General features: G+C 35.4%; 4 protein-coding genes across 5 annotated transcripts in view; 3 read left to right on the top strand and 1 right to left on the bottom strand.

Annotated features, from left to right (window-relative positions):
* Nucleotides 1-857: 857 nt before the first annotated feature.
* Nucleotides 858-5,565, top strand: LOC132167829 (F-box protein At5g51370). Its single transcript, XM_059578860.2, has 2 exons — nt 858-2,203; nt 4,623-5,565. Exons 1-2 carry the CDS (start codon nt 933-935, stop codon nt 4,894-4,896), a joined length of 1,545 nt encoding a protein of 514 aa, XP_059434843.1. The 5' UTR covers nt 858-932; the 3' UTR covers nt 4,897-5,565.
* Nucleotides 5,566-7,853: 2,288 nt separating this feature from the next.
* On the top strand, nt 7,854-9,582 carry LOC148587300 (Preprotein translocase Sec, Sec61-beta subunit protein). The gene is made up of 2 exons (XM_088513493.1): nt 7,854-7,963; nt 9,087-9,582. The coding sequence occupies exon 2, from the start codon at nt 9,089-9,091 to the stop codon at nt 9,335-9,337; it is 249 nt and encodes an 82-aa protein (XP_088369619.1). The 5' UTR covers nt 7,854-7,963; nt 9,087-9,088; the 3' UTR covers nt 9,338-9,582.
* Nucleotides 9,583-11,287: 1,705 nt separating this feature from the next.
* On the top strand, nt 11,288-14,046 carry LOC148587299 (uncharacterized). The gene is made up of 5 exons (XM_088512541.1): nt 11,288-11,503; nt 12,610-12,709; nt 12,780-12,996; nt 13,081-13,162; nt 13,849-14,046. The coding sequence occupies exons 1-5, from the start codon at nt 11,288-11,290 to the stop codon at nt 14,044-14,046; spliced, it is 813 nt and encodes a 270-aa protein (XP_088368667.1).
* A 1,609-nt stretch (nt 14,047-15,655) lies between these two features.
* The window catches only part of LOC132167794 (transcription regulator), a 43,643-nt gene continuing 32,419 nt past the window's right edge, over nt 15,656-26,879 (bottom strand). Inside the window, exons 33-51 of one of the 2 annotated variants that reach the window (XM_059578823.2) lie at nt 26,816-26,860; nt 26,567-26,644; nt 26,247-26,363; nt 25,689-25,815; nt 25,515-25,615; nt 25,298-25,435; nt 25,132-25,215; nt 20,551-20,697; nt 20,362-20,475; nt 20,235-20,264; nt 19,995-20,141; nt 19,861-19,922; nt 18,316-18,469; nt 18,030-18,221; nt 17,838-17,942; nt 17,456-17,587; nt 16,808-17,035; nt 16,236-16,337; nt 15,656-16,140 (exon numbers count right to left, since the gene is read on the bottom strand). In XM_059578823.2, the coding sequence (XP_059434806.1) occupies nt 15,991-16,140; nt 16,236-16,337; nt 16,808-17,035; nt 17,456-17,587; nt 17,838-17,942; nt 18,030-18,221; nt 18,316-18,469; nt 19,861-19,922; nt 19,995-20,141; nt 20,235-20,264; nt 20,362-20,475; nt 20,551-20,697; nt 25,132-25,215; nt 25,298-25,435; nt 25,515-25,615; nt 25,689-25,815; nt 26,247-26,363; nt 26,567-26,644; nt 26,816-26,860 (2,253 nt within the window). In that variant the 3' untranslated portion in view covers nt 15,656-15,990. The remainder of the gene's footprint in view (nt 16,141-16,235; nt 16,338-16,807; nt 17,036-17,455; nt 17,588-17,837; nt 17,943-18,029; nt 18,222-18,315; nt 18,470-19,860; nt 19,923-19,994; nt 20,142-20,234; nt 20,265-20,361; nt 20,476-20,550; nt 20,698-25,131; nt 25,216-25,297; nt 25,436-25,514; nt 25,616-25,688; nt 25,816-26,246; nt 26,364-26,566; nt 26,645-26,815; nt 26,861-26,879) is intronic. The other variant, XM_059578824.2, reaches the window with a different exon arrangement.

Genomic DNA, 26,879 nt, shown 5'->3' with positions numbered 1-26,879 from the left:
AGTAATACTAGAAGTCACTCTAAAAGTGATGTGACTTTTAAAATTACCATTAGACTTATGATTAATTATTATTAAATTTTAATCTAATGATAATTTTAAAAGCCATATTTTTCATGGAGTAATACAATAGCGACTTTTACTCAACTATATTTGTTAACTTGTTTTGGGGTCTTTTTTATTTTTCGTTTTAATTTTTTTTTTATAATGATATAAAAGGTAAAAATTGTTTTTTTTTTTTTTTTTGTGTTTTTAGAAGTATTTTATGTTTAGATTGTTTATTAATGTTTTTGTTCTAAGATAAGAAAACAAAATTTTTAAAAAACGGGCAGATTTTACTATAGTTCTCTTACAAACCCACATAATAATCTATATTTTACCGGAATGAGTGTCATATGGACTATAGACACTTTAGTTGTTAACATAATAATAAGTGTCATGTGAATTATTATGTCAGTTTGTAAACGTAGTAATCGTCTATATTTTAGTAGAGTAAGATTCTCTCCATTTCATTTATAGAAAATATTTAAAGTTATTGGGTCTAACTTGTGTATATGAAGTTAACATTGACATGTCTTTTTAAAAAAAATTAGATAATGTGATACGATTAGATACATAAACTTTAAAACCCAATCATAAAATAAATAATCAATAATTATTATCTTATTTTAGTGGGTGACGCGATAAATATCCGTAAGATTTTTATAAAAGATATTCTATCCTTAGCCTCACTCATTTGCTTAAAAATGTCAATTATATAAAACTAGACAGATTTCTAATCCCATGGTTTCTGTTCAGAAATCCAGAGAGACAAAAGACAAAACAGCAGAGTACTTTAGCTTTGGGTTTGGTTTATTGGAATTTCAAACGCAAACCCTTTGGCTTGGTGAAGGGAATTCTACTAAAACAACCTCAAATAATAAATTAAAGAGAAAATGTCAGATTCAGCAGAGACAAACCCTAAAGCTCCCAATCACCCAAGCCCAATTCCAAAGCAATCAAAGAGGGTGGCCAGAGCAAGACCTTTGAGCCTCCCAGACATATTCTTCAAAGACCAGGAAGCTTTCAAGCATGCTATTCTCCAGATGCAGCTCCACCAACCCAACCACCAATTCCCGCTCGCCACGTCGCCGTCTCCTTCCTCCCCAACAACCTCCTGCTCGTCCTCTAACACCGACCTCACCGCCCTCTCCCTAGACCCGCCTGCACCCGATCCCACCTCCCTCCTCTCCGACACTCTTCTGTTGCACATCTTCTCAAAGCTTACCGTCTCACAATACCATTCCAATTCTTTGGTCTGCAAGCGCTGGTTGTTCCTTCACGGTCGCTTGGTGCAATCGCTCAAGCTCTTGGACTGGGGGTTTCTCGACTCGGGTCGGATTTTTCGCCGGTTCGCCAACGTCTCGGACGTCGATATCGTCCGCGCCTGCATCAGGTCGCGCCGAAACTCCGGTATTCTCGTGACCCACAAGGCCGTTTCGGTCCACGTCGATTCGAACTTCTCCGGAAATGGGTTTATCGGGGCGGCCGATTTCTTGCCGACCCGGGTTATTGACCAGGGGCTCAAGTCGCTGGCCGAGTCGTACCCGAATCTCCGGAGATTGGTGGCTATCGGAGCGAGCGAAGATGGGTTGTCGTGGGTGACCAAGGAGTGTCAGATACTGCAGGAATTGGAGCTCCATTGTTGTGGGGATTTGAGCTTGAGAGGGATTTCGGGGTGTACGAACTTGCAGATTGTGAAATTAGTCGGTTGGGTGGATGGATTTTACGGCTCGGTGGTATCGGATATCGGGTTGACGATATTGGCGCAAGGGTGTAGGCGGTTGGTGAGACTTGAGCTGTGCGGTTGCGAGGGAAGCTACGACGGGATCAAGGCGATCGGGCAGTGCTGCCAGATGCTCGAGGAAATGATCCTGAGAGATCACAGGATGGATGCGGGGTGGTTGGCCGCTTTGTCGTATTGTGGGAATTTGAAGACTTTAAAGCTGCAGTCGTGCAGGAGCATCGACTCGAGCCCTGGCCCAGACGAGCATCTGGGGTTGTGTCGGACGCTGGAAGGCTTGCATTTGCAGCGGTGTCAAATGCGGCCACGGGATCAGCACGGCGTGAGAGCTCTGTTTTTGGTGTGTAGGGAGGTTAGGGAAATTGTGTTGCAGGATTGTTGGGGGTTGGAGAATGATGTTTTCGGCTTTGCTGGTATTTGTAGGTATGAGCTCTCTTTGTCATTGTGTTGTACAGATTTATTACAATTATGGAGTACACTTTTAATGTCTTTTAGTGTCGTATGGTGATTGCGCATGTTGTTTTGAGTTGAAGAGAAAGTAGCTGTTACTACTGTATGACTAACAAATTTCTTGTATTAGTTAGACATTATATGCACTCAAAAGTGAGAAAAATATACATTGAGAATCAAATAAAAAATAAAAAATAAAAAAAAATACTCAGTGCTGCTCATTAGTTTTTATTTTACTACGTTAAGAAAAAACAAAACAAAACAACAGTAGTCTTTCCTTTGGAAAATATTCTTGTTAATATGAACAATATTTTTATGACTCTATTTGTTTGCCATGGACATTTAAAGCTACCTGGCTATGTACTTGTGGATGAAATTGAGAGTTGATATGAGGTGAACTAAAAAAGCAGCCATTAGGAGATGTTAGGAATTCTTTGAAATCAGTATTTGTGAGTCGTAATTTTTATTTAAAAAATTGTTATATCCTCTGACTGAATCACTAGTATTACTTTTTCCAAAACATAAAAACTAAAAGTGATTTGAGAAAGCCGCTTTCAAAGAAATAAGGTGCAGTGAAAGTTTATGCATTGTTGAGGAGAGCTCCTTGGGGTCTGAATACACAATAAATGTGATTCAATCCTGAAATGAGAAGGCCATGATAATGAGGTCAATTGTTGAACGAAATTACTTATTAGGTGCCCCGGCTTATTAATATGAACGGTTTAGTAACCTAAGAAATATTTGTTGTCTAGAGCATGTCTTTTAGATATTCCAAACCAGTAGAGCATATGTAAGAACCCAAGGTATCACTGATTCCTCTGTAAGTTGAAGGGCTCCAACTTAGTGGCTAAAACTTAAAGATACCATATTATTTGAAAAATCCCAACATGATCCTTTAACCAAGTGTGAGCTAAGGAAGAAAATTTATTGGGGTTTACATCTTTCCTTGAGTTACCCTATCTTCTTTTATGGTATTCCAATTTCTTTATACAAGAAGATCTCTAAGTTTGATGTGTGTCCTTGCACTGGGTTTTCCCTAAAGCAAATCAGAAAACATGTGAGAGATTCAGATGAGTCTGAACCAATGTTGAATCAAAACATGTTATGGCCATGGTTTCCCCACAGCTGGAAATGCATGTAAGGTAATGGTCAAAATGCAGGACCTTTCTTCCCCATGGATGTTATGAACAGAACAGATACAGTAGTTTAGTATAAAAGAATAATGAAATTGACATAGTAAGTTCTTAAATAAGTGAAATTCTTTTACGGAAGGTGTATCAGTTTTCCAGATGACTATGTTTATAAGATCCATAGAGATCAGTAAACTAGAGAACTAGAAGTTTGCAATTTAAAGGTTTTATCAATGTGAATGCATAAGAAAGTATCAATTTCAAGAAGAACGATGTAAAGTTAGTTGTGATGTTCCAAATAAGTGTTCTCTAGATGTTTTATTACAAAAGGAGGACTTATCTATAGTTTTTTGAAGGCTGCTGGATTTTTTTTTTTTTTTTTTTTAAATTAGTAATCAAGATATCATTAAAAACGTAAGCGTACCCACGTACACAGGAGAAGGCTGCTGGAAATTGAGATGTGATAAAAATATCTGCATAATTCACTTCTTGGAAAGTTTAATTCAGATTCTCAAGAAATCAAGATAACACTGCCTGTCAAGCCAGTGGTCTTTGGATTGAAATGGTATCTCCACCCCCCATGAATCTAGTTGAAAAATGAAGTCACACGTTCAAACCCGTAAAGTAACTTGACTTATAGTTTTCTATCAAAAGAAAAGAAAATTACATTTCCTGCAATCAACGCTAGAAATTATAAATGTCCTAATATCTGTATGCGCTATGTCTGAATATTATGCAAAGCTCTATGGGGATTGGGGGTTAAAGAAATGGCTTCAATGACAATTTCCACAGTAATCCATATTCTTGCAATTGTATTTGAGGCCTTTGGAATTATTATTATTTTTTGGTAGTGCTTTTCTTTAACATCAGTGTTCTTTATGAATACAGATGGAAAATGGAATGTGTGTTGTGTGCGCACACTTGCGTGTTTTTCTTTCATACAAATCTAAGTTTTCTTGTAAGCTGTTTAGTTTATGCTCTTCATCTTCTGGCTTTGAAGAATTCTTTGTTTGAGGCCATAAATAAGGCCCATATGAACTTGTCAACCTTTACATTCATGATAACGGCTCCTCTTTATATGGATGGTCTCCATCATTTTAGGATTTGGCAAGGTGTACTTTTACCATGGCTAGTGGGATACAGCATTTTGATACATTGTCTAATGAGGAACTAATAGCTGCCTATTTGAAATCTTGTATATTATAGCCAAATATTGTTGATTTGAAGGTTTGAATGAAAAATTTACTTTTCTCCTTGCCTAGGGGGGTGAAGGTGCTTTCTTTGGAAGGATGCTCATTGCTGACAGTGGAAGGTTTGGAGTTGGTAATCCTTTCTTGGAAGGAGCTTCAAAGACTTAGAGTAATATCATGTAACAAAATAAAGGACAGTGAAGTGACTCCTGACCTCGCAGCCTTGTTCTCTGTTCTTAAAGAATTAAAATGGCGACCAGATTCCAGGTCTCTCCTCCAATCAAGTCTTGCTGAGACTGGTTTGGGAAAGAAAGGCGGTCGTTTTTTCAGGACTTTTAAGGTATGACCTTGCTACTTCCTTCTTAGAATCTGTGCTTCAATCAGTGAAACTCAGATGATTTACATGGCATCGGCACTACAACACACTCCCCGCTACGTTGTCGACTTTGTAGTCATTATCTTGTCTAATTCGGAGGTTTATCATCATGATAACAGAAGATGATTTGCTTTCTTGCTTACAGCGCCCTGCCAAAGGGGGCACGTCCTTCGAAGCGTTCTAATCCCTCACCACTTTAGTTGTAAATGGGATATAACCAGCTTGACCAAATTTTGGTGTCAAGTTAAAACTGTAATGTTCTAGGTTGATGCCCAGCACAGCTTCCCTAATGTTCAACAAGGTTAGAAATGCTAATTTTGTTATGTTGGGTAGTTGAACTGACTTGGTAGGCGTTAGCATAAGCAAAGACATTTAGTACAGTTTTTTCACATCTGGATATGTAGCCTCTATTCTTCTACCACAAAGTTATAGTGAAAAACTTTCTGCAGTTTGAATATGCAGAGGATCCTTTGTCTTTTCATGAGTTTACGTTGGGTATTTTCTTCAACAAAGCAGAGGTTCATCTGACTAATGCCTGCCAATTTCAAACAAATTACTACACATGGAAGTGACGCATGTTTATTGAAATTGCTGTGTAGATTTTTGGCTTGTTCTATACATGCTATCCATGCATGCTCAGATGACAGAGCACTTGTACACATTGATATTGCAGGTTTTTCTCTTGTATATGACATATGGATGGACAAATAAACAGGCTGGAGGTTTTGGCTTTTATTTACTCCATCTGCAAAGAATTGTCTCTCTCTTCGTTGGAGTAGAGAGTCAGATTAAGAACATGTTTGAGATTGTATTTGAAAAATAAAGCTTTTAAGTCAAAAAGTGATTTTAGACAAAAGCTTCATTTTTAAGCTTTTGCCAAAAATACGTTTGGTCATTTTTAGGCTTTTTGAACCCTTAAAAGTACTTTTAATCTTTTTTACCAAACGGTTTTTTTTTTTTTTTCAAACTGATTTTTTGAGTGTTAAATGCACTTTTAGTCCCCACAAATACACCCAAACAAGCCCTAAGGATATGTTTGGTGTGCTGTGTGTGCATAATAGACCCTCTAAATATTTCATTGTTTGGTTGGTTTTGTATACCTGTGAGTATTATATTTGTTTTGTTGTAAATTAAAATTGTATTATAAGGGTGTTTTGAGAAATTTAATTATAATATGATTCTATTTACTAGTATATTGCACTATAGCAAACAATTGAATATAAATAACTATTACTATTTCAATAGCTATTTTATTCTGTCTTCTTCATTTTTGATAATAGTTTTTTTTTTTTTTTTTTTTTTTTTTTTTTTCAATACAATAGTAATTTAACATACCAAGCATGCCCTGAGGGTTAATGGTTTTAAACTTCATTGCAAAGGGTGAGATTATGGTTCAATTCAATTCAGAAATTGATGTACATGAAACTTGTAAAATGCCCACTCTTGTGCCACAAAATCCAGGCTACAATCTCTCATCATTCTTGAAAGAGACTCTCCGAATGAGAGATCAGATTATCATAAATAGACATTCTTATCATTCTATCTATAAAGAGGAATGATAGGGACCCAACTTTTTTGCCCAACAAAAGTCCAACTTTTGCCTTATTTATTTTTTTTAAAAAAAATAAAATAAAAAATGGAAAAAATGTTTAAAGCAACCCTATCTATTTTTTGTCTTTCTTTTATTTGGTATTTTTTTCATAATAATGTCATTTTTTTTAAGAAAATGTCATTATTATGAAGAAAAATACTATTTTTCATTTTTAAAAAAATACTAAATAAAAGAAATGCCAAAAATAGATAGGGTTGCTTCAGACATTTTTTCCATTTTTCATTTTGGTTTTTTTAGAAAAAAAAAAAATAAAAGGTAAAAGTTGGACTTTTGTTGGGCAAAAAAGTTGGGCCTTTAGCATTTCTCATCTATAAATTCTAAGAAAATACCCAAAACAATTAAAGCAACAACTTACAACCGACTTAACCTATTATTATATTAATAGATAGCAAGAAGTTCCTCCCCAATCCCAATCGTGTCTCTTATATCTCAATCTCAACCGGGATACTTGTTTGCCTAATTTCTTGATGTTTGTTCTTACTTTTGCACAATATTGTTCGTTTTGAGTCTATTTTTTGGGAGCCCACCCATTTTTGGGTTTATGTGTTTTTTTCCTTAAGATCTATTTTCTTTTCCTTTCGGATCAAGAACGGCAAAAATCTTCTCTTGTAACCATTTTTCTTAATCAATTAGAATAATAATAATAATAATAATAATAATAATAATAATAAATTGTTAAATTGGTTCCTGATTCAGCCACTTCAATGGTTGAATTTTGGGTGGTCAGTCATGGAGTCCAATTTTTTTTTTTTTCTTTACTATTTTTAGAGTAAATTTATAGTTACACTTGTTATTGTTTTACCTCTTATTTATCTTTTATACAATTCTTTTTCAAATTTACGGTTAGATTTGTAGGACTCACATGTAAGTCTTACAAATTCAATGGTAGATTTTAAACAAAATATATGGATAAAGTTAGAAAGAGAAAGAAAAATAACATTTCTCTTACAATTAATAATGATCATGTCGGAAAAATAGCCAGAATTTATAAAGAATTATTTGTTACATAGGCATTAAGAAATTATTTGTCACTCTTTTGAATAGGGGTGTCAAGGGACGGTTAATAACTGCCTGCTAATCGTTAACCGCTATAACCATTAACTATTTAACCGTTAACTGTAACCACCTTGACACTCCTACTTTTGAATCCACGTCAAATTATTTGTCACAACCTTAAATCAGGAACACCAATTTAGCTTTCTTTCTTTTCTTTTTTTTTTCTAAAAGGAATAAAAGGTCTTTGTAGACTTGTTCAAGTTATAGTCTTACGTGGCAGAAACCCATTGGTTGAGTAGTCGTCGACACAAAACACGTTGGTATAAAAATCGTCAAAGGAAAGAATCGGTGCATTCATCCCAAGCAGAGTCAAAAGCCGTTCTCTCTTCTTCAAAGGCGGCCGAGTTCCGAATCACTGAGTCGACTCAGGCGAGTTTTCTCTCCCTCTTTTTGCATTTGCTATTCAAATCTCATGCATGTAGAATTTTTGATTCCCGATTATTTTGAATATGTATCCGATGCGCGCGGTTATAGATCCGATCTATGGCATGAAATCTTCAATCTCTTCTGGGATCTTGTTTGAGATTTGGCTTTTCGTGCACTTTCGTTCCAGATCCAACTTTTCTAGTGCGATTTGGAGATCTAGGGCTTTAGAATTAGCTAGATAGGAATGTTTTATGTTGAATATGTTTGCTTCTTCTTCTTCTGGTCTATTTTCTAATATATTTTCGTTGTTGATGGATTCTATTGCAATTCTCTTTAAATTCGTTGCTATTTTGATTTTTAATCAATTTTTGTTTTATCATTGTTTGGAATTTCGTGTAAACCAAGCGATTCATCGCTTTTTGCATGCAAAAGCAATTTGTTGGCGTTATTTTTCTTAAACTGATTCAAATTTTGTACATACATGAATAAATGTTTGAGTTGTATGTGATCGATATCCAATTGCGAGGCTTGTTGTTGTTTAAAAAATATAAATAAATTATTCAACCCTAGATTTAGAAATTTAGGTTCTTTTGGTGCAACTGGCATGGTATATTAGAGTAAATTCTCCCCTTTCTGGTAATATTTTCTTGGTTTCTCACTAAGCATGTTTTAATTTTGTGGAAGATTCAGTGAAAAATGAGAAAATGTCTTCCATTTGAAAACTGTTCTGCATGCGTAGTCAGAGTTGAGTTTTTTTCGCAGCATTTTTCAAAAGCTTTGAAGCATTCTATGGTTGAATAATATATGCACCAATTTGTACAAATAGTGTACTTGTAATTTTGAGAATTAATTGTAATCACTGAAAAGAATGACAAAACAAAAAAAAGAAACAAAGCCAATATTATCAATTTGCAGTATTACATTGGTTTGGGTTGCCAAAAGACTGCTTGCACTTGAAGATTCCGTTGCAAAATACTGAAAGAAATAGCAAACTGCTCTCTATTATGCTCATGCTTGACTGAGCAATGCTGCGATTGTTTTCAGAGTATTTTAGCCTATATAACTTGTGTAGCTCCGTTTGTGAGATATTGAAGATCTCGCTAAATCTTTCGAATGACTCTTGCAGAAATGGCGTTGGGCGGACCAGCTCCCCCTAGGGGAAGTGCAGCAGCTACTGCAAGCATGCGCAGGAGGAGGACCACAACTGGTGGGGCCTCCGGAGGGGCAGCCGGGACTATGCTCCAGTTTTACACGGATGACGCCCCAGGCCTCAAGATCTCTCCGAATGTTGTCCTTGTCATGAGCATTGGCTTCATTGCCTTCGTTGCCATCCTTCATGTCATGGGTAAACTGTACTTTGTGAAAAGAGAGGCATAGTAGGGCACTGACCAAAATGATAGAGAATTCAATGTGGTGAATTTTGGGTTTTGAACGAATAAGTAGTTATGTTAAGTGATGAAAGGTTGACCTTTCAATTTATTAACTTCTTTAATGGTTGAAACAGCTGTAGTTTGTCTTTGTTTCTGTTTATTAGAGGCAAAGGTTTCTGCAACATTCTGCTGGTGTTAACGTCACTTGTCCTTTAAAATGAGAATACAGTCATTGCAAAGCATTCATTTTCATTGCTACTATTGATTGGCATCATATGCTTAAGCATAGTTGGGTTATGCGAATATGATTTACATTTGAAGAGTAATGTTATTTAGTAAATTGTTATACAATTTGATGATATATGTCATTCTAATTATATGACGTTGTATAGCAGTACTCTGTTAATTGAGGAAAAATTTTGCACTTCTACAACATTATTAGTGGTGTGATATATATATATATATATTAGGTCATGGTTATTGATAGCCACTTATGGCTGCCATGTTTATTTTCAGAATCTATTCTTTATGTACTTAATGTTGTGAAGATGACAAGCTGAAATGAGGGTTGCCCTCATCATGGCAACATTGCTTCAACTGACCTTAGATGTCGCTTGAAGCATTTGCCGTTTTTTACCAGCAACCTTTGATCTGATTGGCAAAAATGGCCCCAATACCCATTAGAAGAGGATCAAGTGTAATGTTTTCCTGCTAATGCGAAAAAAATGAGAGGTAAAGTATTAATGTGCAACCTCTCTCTTTACTAGAAGACGAAGTATCAATCGAAAGCATCTTCTTGAAATTATAGATCACTTCCATGAAAAATGTAAAAATAAAAGTCATGCACTGTTAGAATTTGCAATTGGCATGTTACATGTTGAGCAAAGATAGAAAATCGTGGGTATTTTATCACCAAACAAGGGGCCTAGGATCGAATTGTGTACACCAAAGGAGAGGAGAGCCTGGAGAGGAGTTTAAAGAGATGGATTGAAATAGAAGGAAACATCCGGGGCTATATATGAGAAATGATATTTATTACAACTATGTTGATGTGACAGTAAATATCAGCCATTGATTTTTATTTTTACAAGCTTATGTTGATTGAAATGTTAATTTTCACTACCACATCATCATAGTTTCATGACAAAAGTATGAAAATCTACTAAATAGCATTACTTATTGTCATTAGCATCAGCAAAAGTAATAATTAGGAAATTTAAGAAGATTAAATCCAAAACTAATTGTCTTGCCACATTTTGGATTGAGAATAGGGTAAATCTGAACACATCAAACAAAGCCTAAGAATTTGTTTGATTTTGCATAAGGTGTTTTTTTCTTTTTTTTAAGGTGGGATTGAGAAGAGAAGTTGCGAACAAGAGTACGAGAATAGAAGGCTTTTAAATGTGGAATTGAAATTCAACGCAAATGTTTGCTCATTTTGCTTGTAATTTAGACAAGTAATTGTAAGATGACCCTTATGGGGGCCAACCTACCTGGGTAGGTGTTTGGGTAGCCAAGACCTACTTGGATAGGGGGTCTTCTCACAATAACCCGTCCAAAGGTGTGAGATAGCGATGAAAAATGATTTATATAGATGAGAAATGTAAACCATTTTACGCCGCATGAAGGGTTAACCATTAGTACACATCGCGCCAAACACTAAAAAATAAAATTAATAATAATAATAAAAACAAAACCTTTTCTAAGAAAAAATATATTAGGCCCAAATAAATGGGCCCAAGTGTCAACTGCTCAAGAAGAACCAAATAGTTGGGAATTCTCTGTGTTTCTGCACAAGTGGCTAAAATAACAAAGATTTGGATATAAGAGGAATCAGAGACATTGAATTCAAAAAGAACTGAAACAACAGAAACGCAAAAAGCCCAAGAAAATGATGATATGATGGGATAGAATCCTCCCCATGCAAACCCGCCATGAATTGATCAACTCCATCTCCATGGCTCTCTCTCACTACAACCACTGCAGCTATTCCAAGATAACGAAGGCTCCGCCTTCAGAGGATTCCTCTGAAGGCTGTCCAGCGTGGAGCATGAGCTCTCTTACGGCCGTCTTGCCGGAATCTCCATCACCCACTTGCAGCGCCGCCGCCTCCTCCTCCAGCCCTCGGGACTCTCAAGTCCCCATTGAGTCTTCCGATGCAAGAAACCTGCAGGTATTTAGAGTTTGATTTTGTTTGTTGTTGGGCTTCAACAGACCGTCTTAATTTGTATAGATTTTGAAAACGATGGATATATTATGCATGACCCTTTTGAATCTTGCAAGATTTGATTGTCTCTGTTTATTGTTGGGTTTTGCCGAAGTTGATCTCTTTTGGCTTTTCAATGAATTAGAGCACTAGTAACAGATATCTTATAACCAAGATGAGAAATGCTAGAGAGCCAAACAAATGAACTCAAAAAAATTTTCAAACTAATGTGGCAAAAGTTTTAAATTAAAAAAATGCAATTATCTTTCCATTGTCTACCACTCATGGTCTGCCACATCAGTTTGAAAATTTTTCTGCATTTATTTGTTTGGCTCCCTATCACTTCTCAACTGAGACATGCTACATATCATTCTCTCAACTATCTTTCAACTATCTCTTTTTACAAATCTAAGGGATTCACCATTGGATTTGTAGACTCATGTGGGTCCCATAAAAATTCAATAGTAGATTCATTCATTCACTATACAGAAATGATTGAAAGATGATTGAGGGAATGGTTTTTATCATTTCTCCCCTATAACCCATTCCCCTCTTTATATATAGGAAAAATCTTTTAAAAAAAAAATCATAAAAAGTCACGCAGCTTCCCTATTGCTTCCCTATACATTGGGAATACTACAATGCTATTCAATGTGTAAGGAACCAAAAGAGCTTTTTAATACATTATTTTAATATAAATATTTTTATTTCCTCTCCTCTTTCATCTTTCTGCCTTTTATTAAGGATTGTGTTGAGATTTTGTAAAAATTTGGAGGTTAAGTATGGAACTTGTATTTTGTAAAGAAATAATATTTTAATGATAAAAAAAAAAAAAAAAAAAAAGATTGACGCTATTGTGAAGTATATTTGGATAGATAAATAAATAGTAGTTTTGTTCCTTAAACTTAGGAAAAATGAAAAGGAAACTATTGCTACTTGCTAGTGCTCTTTTATAGATAACAAAATAGATATCTTTGCTTTGCAATCTCTCTCTTTTTGATGAATACATATTTCTGATGAGAATGTCTTTGTTTCTTGATTTGTTATAAGAGTCTGTTTCATTCAATTCTCAGAGACAAACTTCTTGTAATGAAATAGAAAAATGGATGGAGAATGCCAAAACATTTTCCCATTTTCGTCACCCCTTCTTGCATAACAACAACCATTTCAAAGGTTCTCTCTCTCTCTCTCTCTGTGTTGAGCTTCTTCAAAGGATGGTGTTGTTAAACTCATGTGTATGCAGCTCCTGATCAAGAAGTTTCCAGCCTGATTTCATCTCCAGTAGCATGCGCTAACACCATATTCGGAGCATCCGAAGCCGGAAGCCTCAACAATGGACGCCACAAATTGCTGAGCCGCCACAAACCTTACCATGCTTTTTTGGATGAACTCAAGAGGCAGGAGCGTCAAGCTCAGATTGACACATGGAAGAAAGCCAAATATCAGAAACTCGTGCACAAGTGAGATATCAAATCCTCTCTCTCTCTCTCTTTCTCTCTCTCTGTGATATTCAAGAGAGATTTTAATTAAGCATGTTCTGGCAGACTGGAAAGGAAAGAAGCTGTTATCAATGAATGGGAGTTGAAGAATACCAAGAAGGCCATCGAGGAGATGAAGAAATATGAGGTATGGAAAAAAGGAAAATGTTAGGTATTCTTCTAGAGTTCTCTGAGTGTCCTCCCAATTGTGATGTGATTTTTAAAATTATCGTTAAATTTGAGATTATCATTATTGACTTTTAATCTATTAGTGATTTTAAAAGGTACATCACAGCTGGGAGAACACAAAGAGAACACTAGAAAAACACCTAACATTTTCCTATGAAAAATATATTTATTTTTAATGTTCTTCTTAATCAAAATTATTATGTCGCTAATCTATATTTATAACAGATTTTAGAGCTTAATCATCTAAATGATGGATGGGCTTTCTATTTTTTTTTTAAAGGAACCTTACAGGAAGGGCTTAGACGATGGGAACCATAAGCGTTTCCTCAAGTCTGACTAAACCATAGCCTGACCCAGCCCCACTAAAACATCATTAGAAATCAAGGTGGTTAATACTAATCAGACATATAGATGGCCTTGTTTCATTTACAAAATGGGATGAAATATGGCATGATACATACTTTAGAGAGCCCAAGCCCAACTGTGCTTGGAAAATTGCTTGAACAAGTGTTCAGACAACTCGAAACTTGTTAATCTGGGCCTCATTGGAAGCCTAATAACACACAAGATCATCACCATAAGAAATCGCAGATTATTTTAAAAATCTTCTCTTTTTTTTTTCCTCTCATCATTCCTTGTTGGCAGAGCAAGCTGGAGAGAAAACGCTCCAAGGCTTTGGCGAAGACAAACAAGACAATAAGCAGAGTCAAGAACGAGGCAAGCAGGAAGAAATCAAAGGCGAGACGATCAACAATTGACGAGATATCAGCAGTTTCAAAATATTATGAGAAGATCCGAGCCACCAAAAGTTGTCTATTGCTCGAGCTTAGGAAGTTCTTTTAGTTCAAAGAAATGCTATAATCCGTCTTTTTATCCCTTTAAAATTGATTTGATTTTAAAATTAATATTAGATCAAATGTTAATTACTTTTAAATATTGATCTAATACTGATTTTAAAATTCATATCAACAATAAAGAATAAAAATATAGTATATAACATTTTACTCAAATTACTCATTAGTTCATATTCAATCATATTCAATACATCACCGTATGACAATTACACCCAACCGTTGGTTCTGGTGGCATTACCATTCTTGCCCTTTGAAGAAAAGAACAAACACTTCATTCATATTTTCTCTTTGTTTATTACCCAAGTCAGAATTTTTTCGAGGTACTTTTGCTTCAATAAAAATAACATTCACCTTTGTTACTTTTCGAGACTATCAATAATGTTATCCTGATAAGCAATTTTTGACAAACTTATGAACTCAACACAAATTCAATACGAAATTAAAAGATTAGGGCTGAAGAGTTTAACTCGTTTAATTAAATGAGTCTAGTTATAGTTAACCTATATAATCTTATATTAATGCCTTGATACAACTCAAATCTGACACGCAACATAATGACTAGCAATTTTGACATGACCCGTAAACCCGACACGAACCCAATATAAAACTAAAGGATTATGGTTGAAAAGTCTAACCCATTTAATTAAATGTATCGAGTTATAGTTGACATATATACTCTTATACATATACTTTGACACAACCTAACACATGACATAATGATTATCAATTTTTTATATGAGCCGCAAACCTGTCATAAACTCAATACAAAAATTGAAGATTAAAGTTGAAGAGTTTGACACGTTTAATTAAATTAGTCGGGTTATAGTAAGCTTATATAATCTTACACTAATGGCTTAACATAACCCAAACCTGACACGCGACATAATGACTAGCAATTTTTGACATGACTCTTGAACTCAACATAAACCAAATACAAAAAAATTATGGTTGAAAGTCTAACTCGTTTAATTGAATTGGTCAATTTTCACACGACTTAAACCAGACATAATGACTTGCAATTTTTCACATGACCCACAAAACTGACACAAAACCAATACAAAATTGAATAATACTAGACATCCTAACATTTTTTTCCAAATTCATTTTCCCAAATCATCTAGTCCATTCAATATATATATATATATATATATATATATATATATATATAGATTTTTTTTTTTCTTAAATGAATAAGGTGTCCAAATTATTTGGAAAAGGGAATTTGGAAAAATGTGTTGGAATGCCTAGCAGCCCTCTACAAAATTAGAGGGTTATAGTTAATAAGCCTAACTTGTTTAATTAAATGGGTCGAGTTATAGTTGATATATATAATTTTATACCTATGTTTCGACACAATTCGAACCCAACATACGACATAAGGACCAACAATTTTTAACATGTCCCACAAACCCAACACAAACTCAATACAAAATTAGAAGGTTAAAATTCAAAATTTAGACACGTTTAATTAAATAGATCAAACTAGGTTCAACTTATATAATTTTATATACTCTTTGACAAGATCTGAACCCAATACACAAACATGAACTTTGATGATGTAGTAATAAAAATCAACCATTGAATTAGCACTTGTGAGAAAAATAAAAAATCAAAGATTAATTTTCATTACTACGTCATCCGAATTGTATAACAATCTACTAAAAAGCATTAATCCTCTTTACCTTCCCTTCCCTTGGAAGTTTAACCAGACGGTTCTAACATGTAGCATTTACACATCTAGTGTTTCAGGCGATAAAGAAACAATTACATGACGCTATAACCAAAAGCTTGGAAGTTTGAAAGCAAAAATATTTACAACTATCCATTAAATACAATTGTAAGAATATTGAATACTACATACAATGGATTTAATTGCTTTAACTAGTTAAAGTACATAATTGTCCTGTCTTTGATAATCAAATGCTGCAAAGAATCAGTGGGTGTTGTCAGATACCCAACCAGGAACCATACTCTCATCCACAGATTTTGGCCCTCCGCAGGATCTTGAGACTGATTCAAATAGTTTTTCAATCTCGGGGGCACACCTTATGAAGGTTTGGTTCCAAAAGTTGTATCTAGGATTCTGAAAAAATTAAAAAAAAAAAAATGACCAACTTAGAAGAAAAATTTTGGAATTAAAGTTGCAAAGGCATACAGTGCAATTAAAAATATCATCACCTTAATTAACTCGATGAAAGTAATGAGAAGGCCCCATGGATGAGGTCGGTTGACAATCAGGCGTTCCAACAGCACTCTTGTAATTTGCTCCTGGATTATTTCCTGCCCACGCCAAAGGAAATTAGAATTCAAGGCAAGCAGCTGAATATTCTATGTAATCTTTAAAACAATGCGAGTTAAATCATCGATTGCTAATACCAGTTAAAAGATGCTTTACAACAGAAATCTTGAAACCGAATAGTTTAGAGATTTAACAATAGAATAACCTCACCATGACAACAAAAAATGAAAATTTTAAAGATGAATTTTTTTGCCAATTTAACAGATTTTGAATCATATTTTAGGCCTGAATACTTAAAAGGAGCAGTATATCAGTCCATCCATTTTGTTGAAGGGCATGCACTTGGTTTACATTGCTTGCTTGAAATCCAGAAATCCAAAAATCAAACAATCTTTCCTATTGCCTAAGCAAGAAGTTCTAAGCACAGATCGCCATCTTCAGCGTCAGTTACAAAATTAAAAACACGCAAGACAATACATTCAAGTGATATTGTAAATAGATCATTTTGTACCTGATTTGATTCGGCAAACAAGTAAAGAAGGATGAAGGAGAAGTAATGTGTATGGGTGTTTGGATAGCGCAATTGGTTAGCGACCGCATTAAGAAAGAGGTAGCGCCCTTCAGTGTCTAAGTCCGCTATTAGAGCCTGGAAGATATCCAAGGCGGCACCAACAAAGAACATAGCCAATGGAACAGTGTTGGTAGGGGACTGTGCATGAGGAGTTTTCGACTGCAGCTGCTGGATGGCCAGTAGAAAAACAACATGAAGATAAGCATCAAAACACAATTTCCTAGAGTCCTTTTAATTTCAAATTGATAAACATATTATCCTATATCCACAGGTCCCAAGTCTCTGGAGTAAAAAGACATGGCAAATTAATAGTTCTTAATTAGAAAATTAAATACTGTGGTTTCTTCGAAAGTTCTTTTAAAAAAAAAGATAAAGAGTGAAAAAAAAAAAAATAGACGATAATAGCACTTAACGCATTGGTAACTGACCAATCAACATTAACAGGTAAAGAATGCATAAGTAATAACTAATAACCCAGTGGACAACTTCAAACATATAAAAAAACTGGGGAGCACAGTCTACTAACAATGAATGGTGGTCTTTGAGACCCTGAGTACACATGTATAAGTAGGGTAAAAATCAGAGTACCTGCATTCCAACATAAAGCACAAGGGCGTTGATCAAGGGTACATTGTAACGGGTACCAGCAGAGGCAGCATCACTTGGTGGAAGTAGTAGTTTCTGCTTCAGTTCAGTCACAAAAGATGCAGGCTGCCTAGTCTGTGGAATATACCCAAAAACAAAAAAATAACAAAAGAAAAAGGACAACAAGAATGTAACATTAGAAAGAATAAACTCCGGAGCGTGGTACTAGAATTAAAGGAAAGAAATGTCCAGAATATTATGAGGGAAAAGCACAGAAAAATATATGAGAAAAAAGAAAAGGCAAGTAAATGCCGCACCAAGTGAAACACAGTTTCCCCAAGCATATTTTCTGGTAACAAACAATGAAGGAGACAAAACCAGGTACCTTGAGATACTCATCTAAGTCAGCCTTAATCTGCTTTGCTTTAAGAGCTATTTCAACATCAGAGAGAATGCGTGGGGATTGCCTGATTTCTGCAAGTAAATCAATCTGCATATCAAAGAAAACCAGTTCCACTCAGGATTTTTTTCTCTTAAAGAAACGCTTTACAAGTATTACATTCGATCAATCAGGTACCTTTAAGTTGGGAGTAGATGGATCTGGCAGCCTCATATTACGGGGAAATGCACTAAGGATAATGTTTCGCATTTGTATGCAGCTCGGAGGAATCACATCACAGAAGGAAAAATGAAAATCACACAGGAACTCGGGGAAATCATGAAGCAGCACTAACAGCACCCTAAGCGTGCCTTTGTACAGAAAATGAACCTGTGAATATCAAAGAAAATAAAAAGAATGAAAGATAGTTATACTTAAGTCATAGTGGCTGTAAGCAATGAAACCCAGTAACAAAGAGGCAAACCGGCACTCCGAGTTCAGCATTCCTCAAAAATGGCTCCATGAATTGGAACAAGTCTACCAGCAACCGCTGCACAAATGGCCATCCCTTCTGACCATTTACAGTGAGCATTTTTGGCATGAAACTCCTGTGACTCACCAACTCAAGCCATGCAAAGCTGAAGAAGCATTTCAACAAAGTTAGTGTTGCAGGTGCAAAATGGAAGACACATAAAATAACACAGGCAGGCCAAAATCATGATGTATAGAAACCACATTAAGCATATTAAATCCTCTCCAAATAAAATATGTTCCAAAGAAAAATGCCACCCATATAATAATGAATACCTACTTGCTGATTAGCATCAGCATGCCAAGGGCCTTTTTTAAACCCCTTGTAAACCTTCACAGCCAATTACCCAGAAATATAAAACTCGTAAGACACTATTTCTAAAAAATTCAGACCATTCTAAAATCTTTCATAATGGGTACAGACAACTCTATTGCATGATCAATTTTGTCCTCTATTAGCAGTGCCCATCAAGATTCCAAGTAGAACATTTCAAACCTAACAGCCACTTGACAGATTTCTTAAACAAAGACAAACTTGGTCATGGTCAAGTTGGAAAAAACCGATTGGATTTAATAAACCTATCAGCTTAAAATATCTAAAAGCTTTCTGATTTTCAGAATTAGCAGCAGAGAGGATCAGAAAAGCATATCGACTTCAAACCGCCGCCAAAAATCCAACTTCTATTTCTGCCCACTAAGAAGCCTTTAATCTCATTCTGGCAATGCGTTTTACTGATGACCCTGGTCAAAACATCTACAAACAACGTAAAGAAGAATGATCAATTCAAGAAAGTTAACAGTTTCCAATCAAGTCCTGAACCAGCCCTTTGCTCCAAAATGAAAATCAACTAATCACCAACCTAACTTTTCAAAGAACTTTCTTCAATCCAAGCATTAACAAGTATCTTTAACCATGTATTTCTTATGCTTTAATAGAAGCTAATGAGTATCTACTGAGCTATAGATTCCTTGCTTTGGTATAACAGTAAGAAAAGTAGATTTGGTACTTCAATTGATAGTTCAATTTAATTGAACTACATGAGGAACTATAGAATAATGTTTTATAGAGCACCTATAATTTTAGTGCAAACCATCAGTCCCAACAATTTAATTACGGACTTTTCCAATTTATTCAATCTCTCAAACTATCCTAGTAAAAACTGCCCTTCATTTGTCCATCTAGAAAGGTTACTAAAGCAAAGAGGAGATCAACTGGACGTAACTTGTCTGACTAGTAAGCTTGCATATTAATATTCTATGCAGGATGCTTTAATCAACTTAAAACATACAATTCAACAGTTCTTCCTCACAAATCAGTCACGAAACTATTAATTACATCTCTAAAAAGAACCAACAAGTCAGCATTCAAACTAAAAGCAAACATCATTGACGATCATCCAAATTTAAATCTATCTGTACCAAAGCTCAGAGGTTCATAATGTTAATGTCAACATGTCCTACCATCAGACTGTTGACGGAACAAATTCAACATGCTAACCTGAATGTAGGAACTTTAAGGGGCTGCAAAGCATGAAATGCATTCGCAAACGCTGCCAAAATCTGCAAAATGCAGCACCACTTTAGTGTATCATGGAGCCAAGAGTGAAAAAAGCAAATGATAACTATCCAAACCTGAATGTTTGCACCATCAATAACAGGATCCAGGGAACTCAGGTCCAGCAGCCAGTTAATGAACAATCTAAAATATGGTCGCGGATTAAAGGATGTTTTCTTCTCCTCTGCATCCTTCTGGATGAATCTCACAGTCACAGCCAGAATCTGTCACATACCATTTATAAGATAGGAACCATCATTCTAGAATAATAAGGAAAAGGAGCAAAAACAAGTTTTTAGTTTGGACTACGGACTAACCTTAGACAAAAGAAAGAGTTTACTAGACCCCTGCTCCACAAAAAATCAAATAATGCAACATTACATAGATGTAAATTAGATTCCAAAGAAGAAAAGACCATACAGAATCTTTAAAACACATGATCACCTTCAGGATAGAAAACACCAGTTTTCCATAGATATCAACAGCAAGGAAGGACATATTCTGCACTTGTTGAGGTGATTGTACCTCAGAAGATAGACAATGTGCAACAGAAAGCTCCTGAGATGAATATTAAGGGTTCAGTGTGCATCTCAGAGAATTAGGTTGAAATATTGCTTTAAAAAGAAACCTCACAGTCAGGTGGCGGAAAAAGCGATCTGTCATATCATCTCCCTTCAGCAGTCCATTCTGATGCAACTGTAAGATATAATGTGTACAGGCTGCATCGTTTGCACCAGGCAGTTCACATATCCGGTACCATTCCGCAAACAGCCTAGAAACCTACAGCATATTAACACACATAAATGTTAAGACCACAACACTAATGCATATAAAATACTGATCATTATGTTTTTATTCTATTTAGTCACACCTCCATTTACACTATTATGAGCAATAATGTCCAATCATAATAAACTCAAAATAGAAACAGACAACAGAACAAAAGAATTAGGTACTTCCTGTTCTACACATACACAAGACACCAACAGCAAACACAGTATACCACTATATAAATAAGCTGACACAAAAAATCTTGAGAAAATTAGTACACAACATGATGAAGACATAGCATTTTTTTTTATTTGTATCTGTGAAACAAAGGCAATATTTTTAAAAACACAACAACAACAATAACAACAACAACAACAAAAGAAAGGAGCAGTGACATTGGAAAGATTTAAAGATATATGTTCAGGTAATTTGTCGTGGGCTTTAGGGCTGAAAGGTTAGGTTTAAGGGCTAGTGGTCATAGGACGTTGTCTTCAAGGTTTTACATAAAGAACTAGATGGGCTTAAAGGATGAAGAGGACTCCTCCTTGAAGCAAACACTAGCAGAGATTTTTTTGGCAGCAACAAGATCTGATATTTTTGAGGTTGTACTAAGGTTTTAATTGGTGGATTACAATATGGAAAAGCTCAGAGTTTAGCGGTTTATAAGATCTAGGAAAAGAGTTGAGGATTAAGATTAAAATATCACAAGAAAACAAAATCATCGAAGCAATGAACGGTACAGTCCTGCCTGATGTGGTGTATCTGGAATGTGAGAGGATGATAGTGGAATTAAAAGCTTTATTCTTCAATACCCTCTACCAAAGGGCGGCTGCCCTGGATTGCTTTCGTTTTTCTATCTGTCATGATTTTCTTAATCTTTTTTCTTCTTTTGGTTAGGTGTTTCTCTTGTATACTTTTTATCTACTTTGGTTGCACCACTTTTTTAATGAAATTCATTTACTTACAATAAAAATAATAAAAGAAAAACAGTAATGTGAACAGTGACCAAGAAAGTACTCTAGGCACTAGGGTTGCAAAAGAACCGAGCCGTTCATAAACAGCTCAAACTCAACCCATATAAACATGACTTGAGTTTGACTCGAGCTTGAACAGAAATTTAGGCTTGTTCATTTAAGGAACTTGAATAAACTCAGAGCGACTTGTATAAGCTCTTTAAACTTTTATAACTTCATTTTTATCGTTTACTTTATAGTATTGTTTTTACTTTGTAGGGAGAACATAAAGTTAAAAAAGGGGAATTCTATTTTTATCATAATAGATATAGCTTAAATCTTTGTAATTGTAAGTGTTGATATAGATATTTGTATGTGTACGTGTGTGTACTGCAAAACATACATATAGACTTGAGATTCGATTATTTAATATTTTAGAAAAGATAATAAGATATAATATAAATAGCCTATTTCATGAAAAAATATTATAGATGGTTTATATAATACAAGGTTAGTGAAGTTTATTTTTTTAAAGTACATAAAAAAATAAAAAAATAAAAATCAATTTATCTAATTAACTTGTATAAAATCTTAACAACAATTAAGTAACTAATGATGAACAAGGATCTAGGAAAAAATATAAACAAAGAAATTAATAAGTTAATTGATCAGCTCGTCAATAAGCTCGAATTCGTTCAAAAAATGAATAAACCAAAGTTAAATAGATTATCTAACTCGGTAATAAACTCAAGCTCAACTTATATTCGAGACAAAATTAAACGAAACAAGTTTAAACATTCAATATCGGCTTGACTAAAGCTCTACTAGGCACATAAACCTTCAATAAACCCAAATACTCGATTTTATTATTCAACTCTGAAAATTTTGAGTACAATGAGAATTTACATAGATTCTAGATATTTTTTTATGAATAACATCATAAAAAAAGGCAAAGCCATCGTACACGAATAGATTCTAGATCTTAACATTTAATAGGACAAAAACTCCTACTTCAACTAATAAACAAACTCCCAATCGGACTGGACTAAAGCCTACACATAAAAACCCATAAACTATGCAAGACTGATCACTTATTAAATTAAAATCCAAGGTCCACGACTATGCCCTACAACCAACAATTACAAGACTAATGAAAACACCCTTAACTTTCAATAAACCAAATTGAAAGAGAATAAAATGGTATGACATAATTAACTTTTTTCTTTGATATGTAAGGTGTGACCTAATTAACTACCAAAGACACTTCTTGAACCAAAGAGACCTCTTGCTTAGTCTTAGGCTTCCAAAGAAAATGTTTTGTCTCTAGCAACACAATTGTTGTGCCATCAAGCAGTGTCTCAAGACAATTCCAATTCAACTAAACCATAATCACAATGAAATTTAGATCAGCTACGAATCCTTATCAACTAATCAGCGTCGTCAGAAACATATATTCTTTTATGCTATTATATTATATCAAAAATCACATCTTCGTCACCTCACTAATTGACATATCCTTTTTCACTAATTTTATCCATACTATTTTAGGCCTTCCTTAACCTCTTTCAATCCCTCACCTCAAATTAATCGCACTTTCTCACCAATACACTAATAATCTTTGTTGCAAACGAGACCAACTTAAGCAACTGCCTCACTTTTTTACCCAGTAGGAGTCACCCTTATCTTTGCATGAATGACTTCGCAACCTTATCTTTCCTAATCTTCTCACCCATCCATCTTTTTTTTTTTTGATAAGTAATAATAAGTTTTATTAAAAGCGTAAGGCGCCCCAACGTACACTAGAAGTATACAAGTGGCAACACCTAACTAGAAAAAGAAAAGAGAAAGCCGAAGCTCACCCACAAAAGAACCCCAACACATCCACCCAAAAACCCTCAAAAACAAAAACCCAAAGAAGCCCAAAACCCTCAAAACAAACATGAATCGTTACATCCCAATAGTCTTGCCCTTCCTTCTCCGAGGAGACGCGCTAGCAATGCCATAATTAATAGAGCTTTCTAAATTTAACAGCTCTCTCTTGCCCTTAGCCCTAGGTTGCGCGACCTTTATTTCCCGAAGGAAATTCTCTATCACCTCATTCAGCAACACCAACTTCCGATCATCTTCATCGCCATCCAGCCCCTGATTAGGAAGATCCGGGGATAGCTTCCCATTGCGTGCTACCTGATTTGCCCGACAAAAATCCTCCTCCATGACCTTCAAGCTCGCCATATGCGGATCATCGTCCTTTACACCTGCCCTCATCCACTCAATCAGCCACTTTTGGGGTTTGGTCAAACCATTTTCACCAGTTATGGTGTCAGAAGTGCCTTTGATCCTAGATTGTGCAACCTCCACTTCCGGAACAAAATTCCCTTTCTCCATCGGACTTATGCCCCTCATCGGATTAGTGTCCTTAGGAACAAGCTTCACTTGAGCATTGTAAGCAGCAAACCCAGCGAACCCAGCGATTGGGTCGGCATGATATTGTACCAGCGGAGCACTAAGGGATTCCACCGTCTCAAGAAGAGAATCATTCACCCGGCTTCCTCGTTCTTTCTTAGCTCTCCGATAGCAGCTTGACATCTGCTTGTTAGGAACTATGGGAGTGCCATTATCCGATAACCTAGAAATTGAGTGTAATCTATCTCCCAATGCTAGCGCCTCTAACGAATGGGCAGCCACGGGTACCAAAGAAAAGGAATGTGAAGGGACAGAGGTATCCGCTAAATGTACCTGTTCAATCCCGGTAGTCATCAGAAACTCCAATGCCGACAAGGAATTCGAACCGGGATCCAAAGCAGAAGCTGGTTCCGATCTAGATCCTGAACCAACCAGGGTCGACGAGGACACCTCCTTCACCTTAGACAGAGGAGGAGTCACAGATCTCGACCCAAAAAACCCCTGCCGAAGCATCTTAATAGTCACATTTCAGCTACTCAATTTATGTACATGTTACTTTTTAACATCCTAATATTTTATACCATCCCGCCAACCCTATTTTTAATTTCACTAAACTTACACTTCCTATACTCGGTTTTAATCCTACTCCACCTAAAATCTCTAGTTTCTAAAGCACCCCTTCAAACTTCCAACTTCAAGTTGAAATCTCACTTTAGTCTCATCTTTAACATGATATCAAACAATATCTGATGAAAACAATAATTCACTCAATGCAGACACCGGCGGATCCCTTTGACATAAAGTTCTCATATGCATGAAAAGGTGTGGGCAAGTTTCAAGTTTTAAGTCATTATCTTCAGTCGACTTGAATAGAAAGGAACCAAAACACAGTAACAAGCCAAGAAAAAAAATAAGCATATAAATTTTTTAAAAAAATACAACATATCAAGGTCATGACAGATGCACCCAATATATCCTTCTCAATTTTCATTCATCCTAAATCAGCAGCTCTGGTCAAATACATATAATCCCTAAAAACTTTACCTGGGTTAAACCAAGGTATATGAAGAATTTAAAATCATGATACCTGCTCGCCAAAACCAGCAGGATCTGGTCCTACAGACTCCACACTGTTATAGTCTTCCCTACTTGCTGTAGAGTGCCCAGGAGGCTGTTTCAGCAGAAAGAAATATTTTTGGATCAGAACAAATTATCAAATTCAAACAATAGTAGACTATGACATCTCCATTGACCTTTTTGTCTTTCAATTGTCTGGCTTTATCCTCCTTTCCAACATTAACACCAGATAGAGCAGCCACACTAGCAGCAGGATTCTTCACAACCTCAACTAGTTGTTGTAATGACTCAGGAGATCCAGGCTTTGCAGCAACCTAAATATTAGAATTAGTAAGAAACGGTATTTAGAAATCATGGAATGCACTCTCTCACACAAAGTGCACAAAGGCAAACCTTTGCTAAAGCATCAACAAGATTGTGAAGTTCAGATATAACTCTAGATTCTTCAATGACCAAAGTTTGCAGAAGGGAAATTGCAAACTCGGTTGCAGCCTCTGCAAATTCATGCAATTAGTCAGTCAACTGTAGTACAATATAAACTATGCAAATGAAGTTCCTTGAACATACTATTCCTGCCTCCATCAATAAGTTTTGCCATGTGAACATTGTACTCTGCAAGGTTTAGCAATTCACTGCGAATAAGACCAACAGTTATATCTTTGTTGAACTTCCGCTCCTCATCTGAGTAAATAACCTGTAAAAATAATGTGCAAACTCATATAATGATGAAGAAATGGAACAGACAAAGCATGAAGAGAAACAGAATTATCAACAGCAGAAACATTATATAGTATATCAAGTAAAGGTCTCCCTCTAATAACCTGAAGGTGATATAACTTAAGTCTATGAAAGCACAAAGCAAAAATAATGCTAATAAATACCCTATGAGATTTGAGAATATTTGGAAAATTCTCGGAGATCCACATACAGAGAAAAGATGAATACAAAAAACATAGGATTCATAATACAAAGATCAGCATAGAAAGTTTATCTAAAATTAAGATATAACCTAAGGTAGACCAAGTGTGTAAAAGGTAAAGAAACCATCACATAGCATGGGACAAAAGAGCTTCCAAACCATATCGTGCATCTTGAGAAACAGGAAAAAGGAGCAATAGGGCATACCCAGCTAGTGAGCTCCTTAACAACAAGCTTGCAAACATCACGAATAGCAGTCAGAATTGCAAGATGAGTACCAACATGAATAATGTTTGACCCATTCTCATATAAACCTTTGAAAACCTGTATCAAAAATACAGAATGAAAATCAAATCATAGAAAAGTTTAGGCTAAGAAATTCCCAAAGGTATATGGTTACTTCCGCAGCTATTTAAAGCAGTTGATTGGACACCAACATAAAATTGTGCAGCAAACAAGATAGCTCGAGCATAACACATTAAACAAAAAGTATAACCCAAAATATTATCTTATAAAAGGAAGTACACCTTTTGTGCAACAGCCAAGGCAGCTTCATCACGACTAATGCATCTGAGTATGATTTCAGGAACTTCAGCAATGACTCCCTGAACACAAATATACCCCGAAAGAATGCATTTTAATGTGAATATATGTCCCAATAAAAAGTAATTAAAATTTCAGATTAAGAACATGTTCAAGAAATAGGATAAAGCACAAGTGATTCCACAAAAAAGTTATCACAGATAATGAATGTAAGGCAGTAGTACAGATAATACCTGGATGTCCGCTTCTTTACCATCATTATTTAGCAAAGCTTCCAACTGAAACAATTACAAACAG

This window comes from Corylus avellana, chromosome 2 (assembly GCF_965113065.1).
Source record: "Corylus avellana chromosome 2, dhCorAvel1.hap1.2, whole genome shotgun sequence".
NCBI lineage: Eukaryota > Viridiplantae > Streptophyta > Magnoliopsida > Fagales > Betulaceae > Corylus > Corylus avellana.
This window is presented reverse-complemented; position numbering and strand designations above follow the sequence as displayed.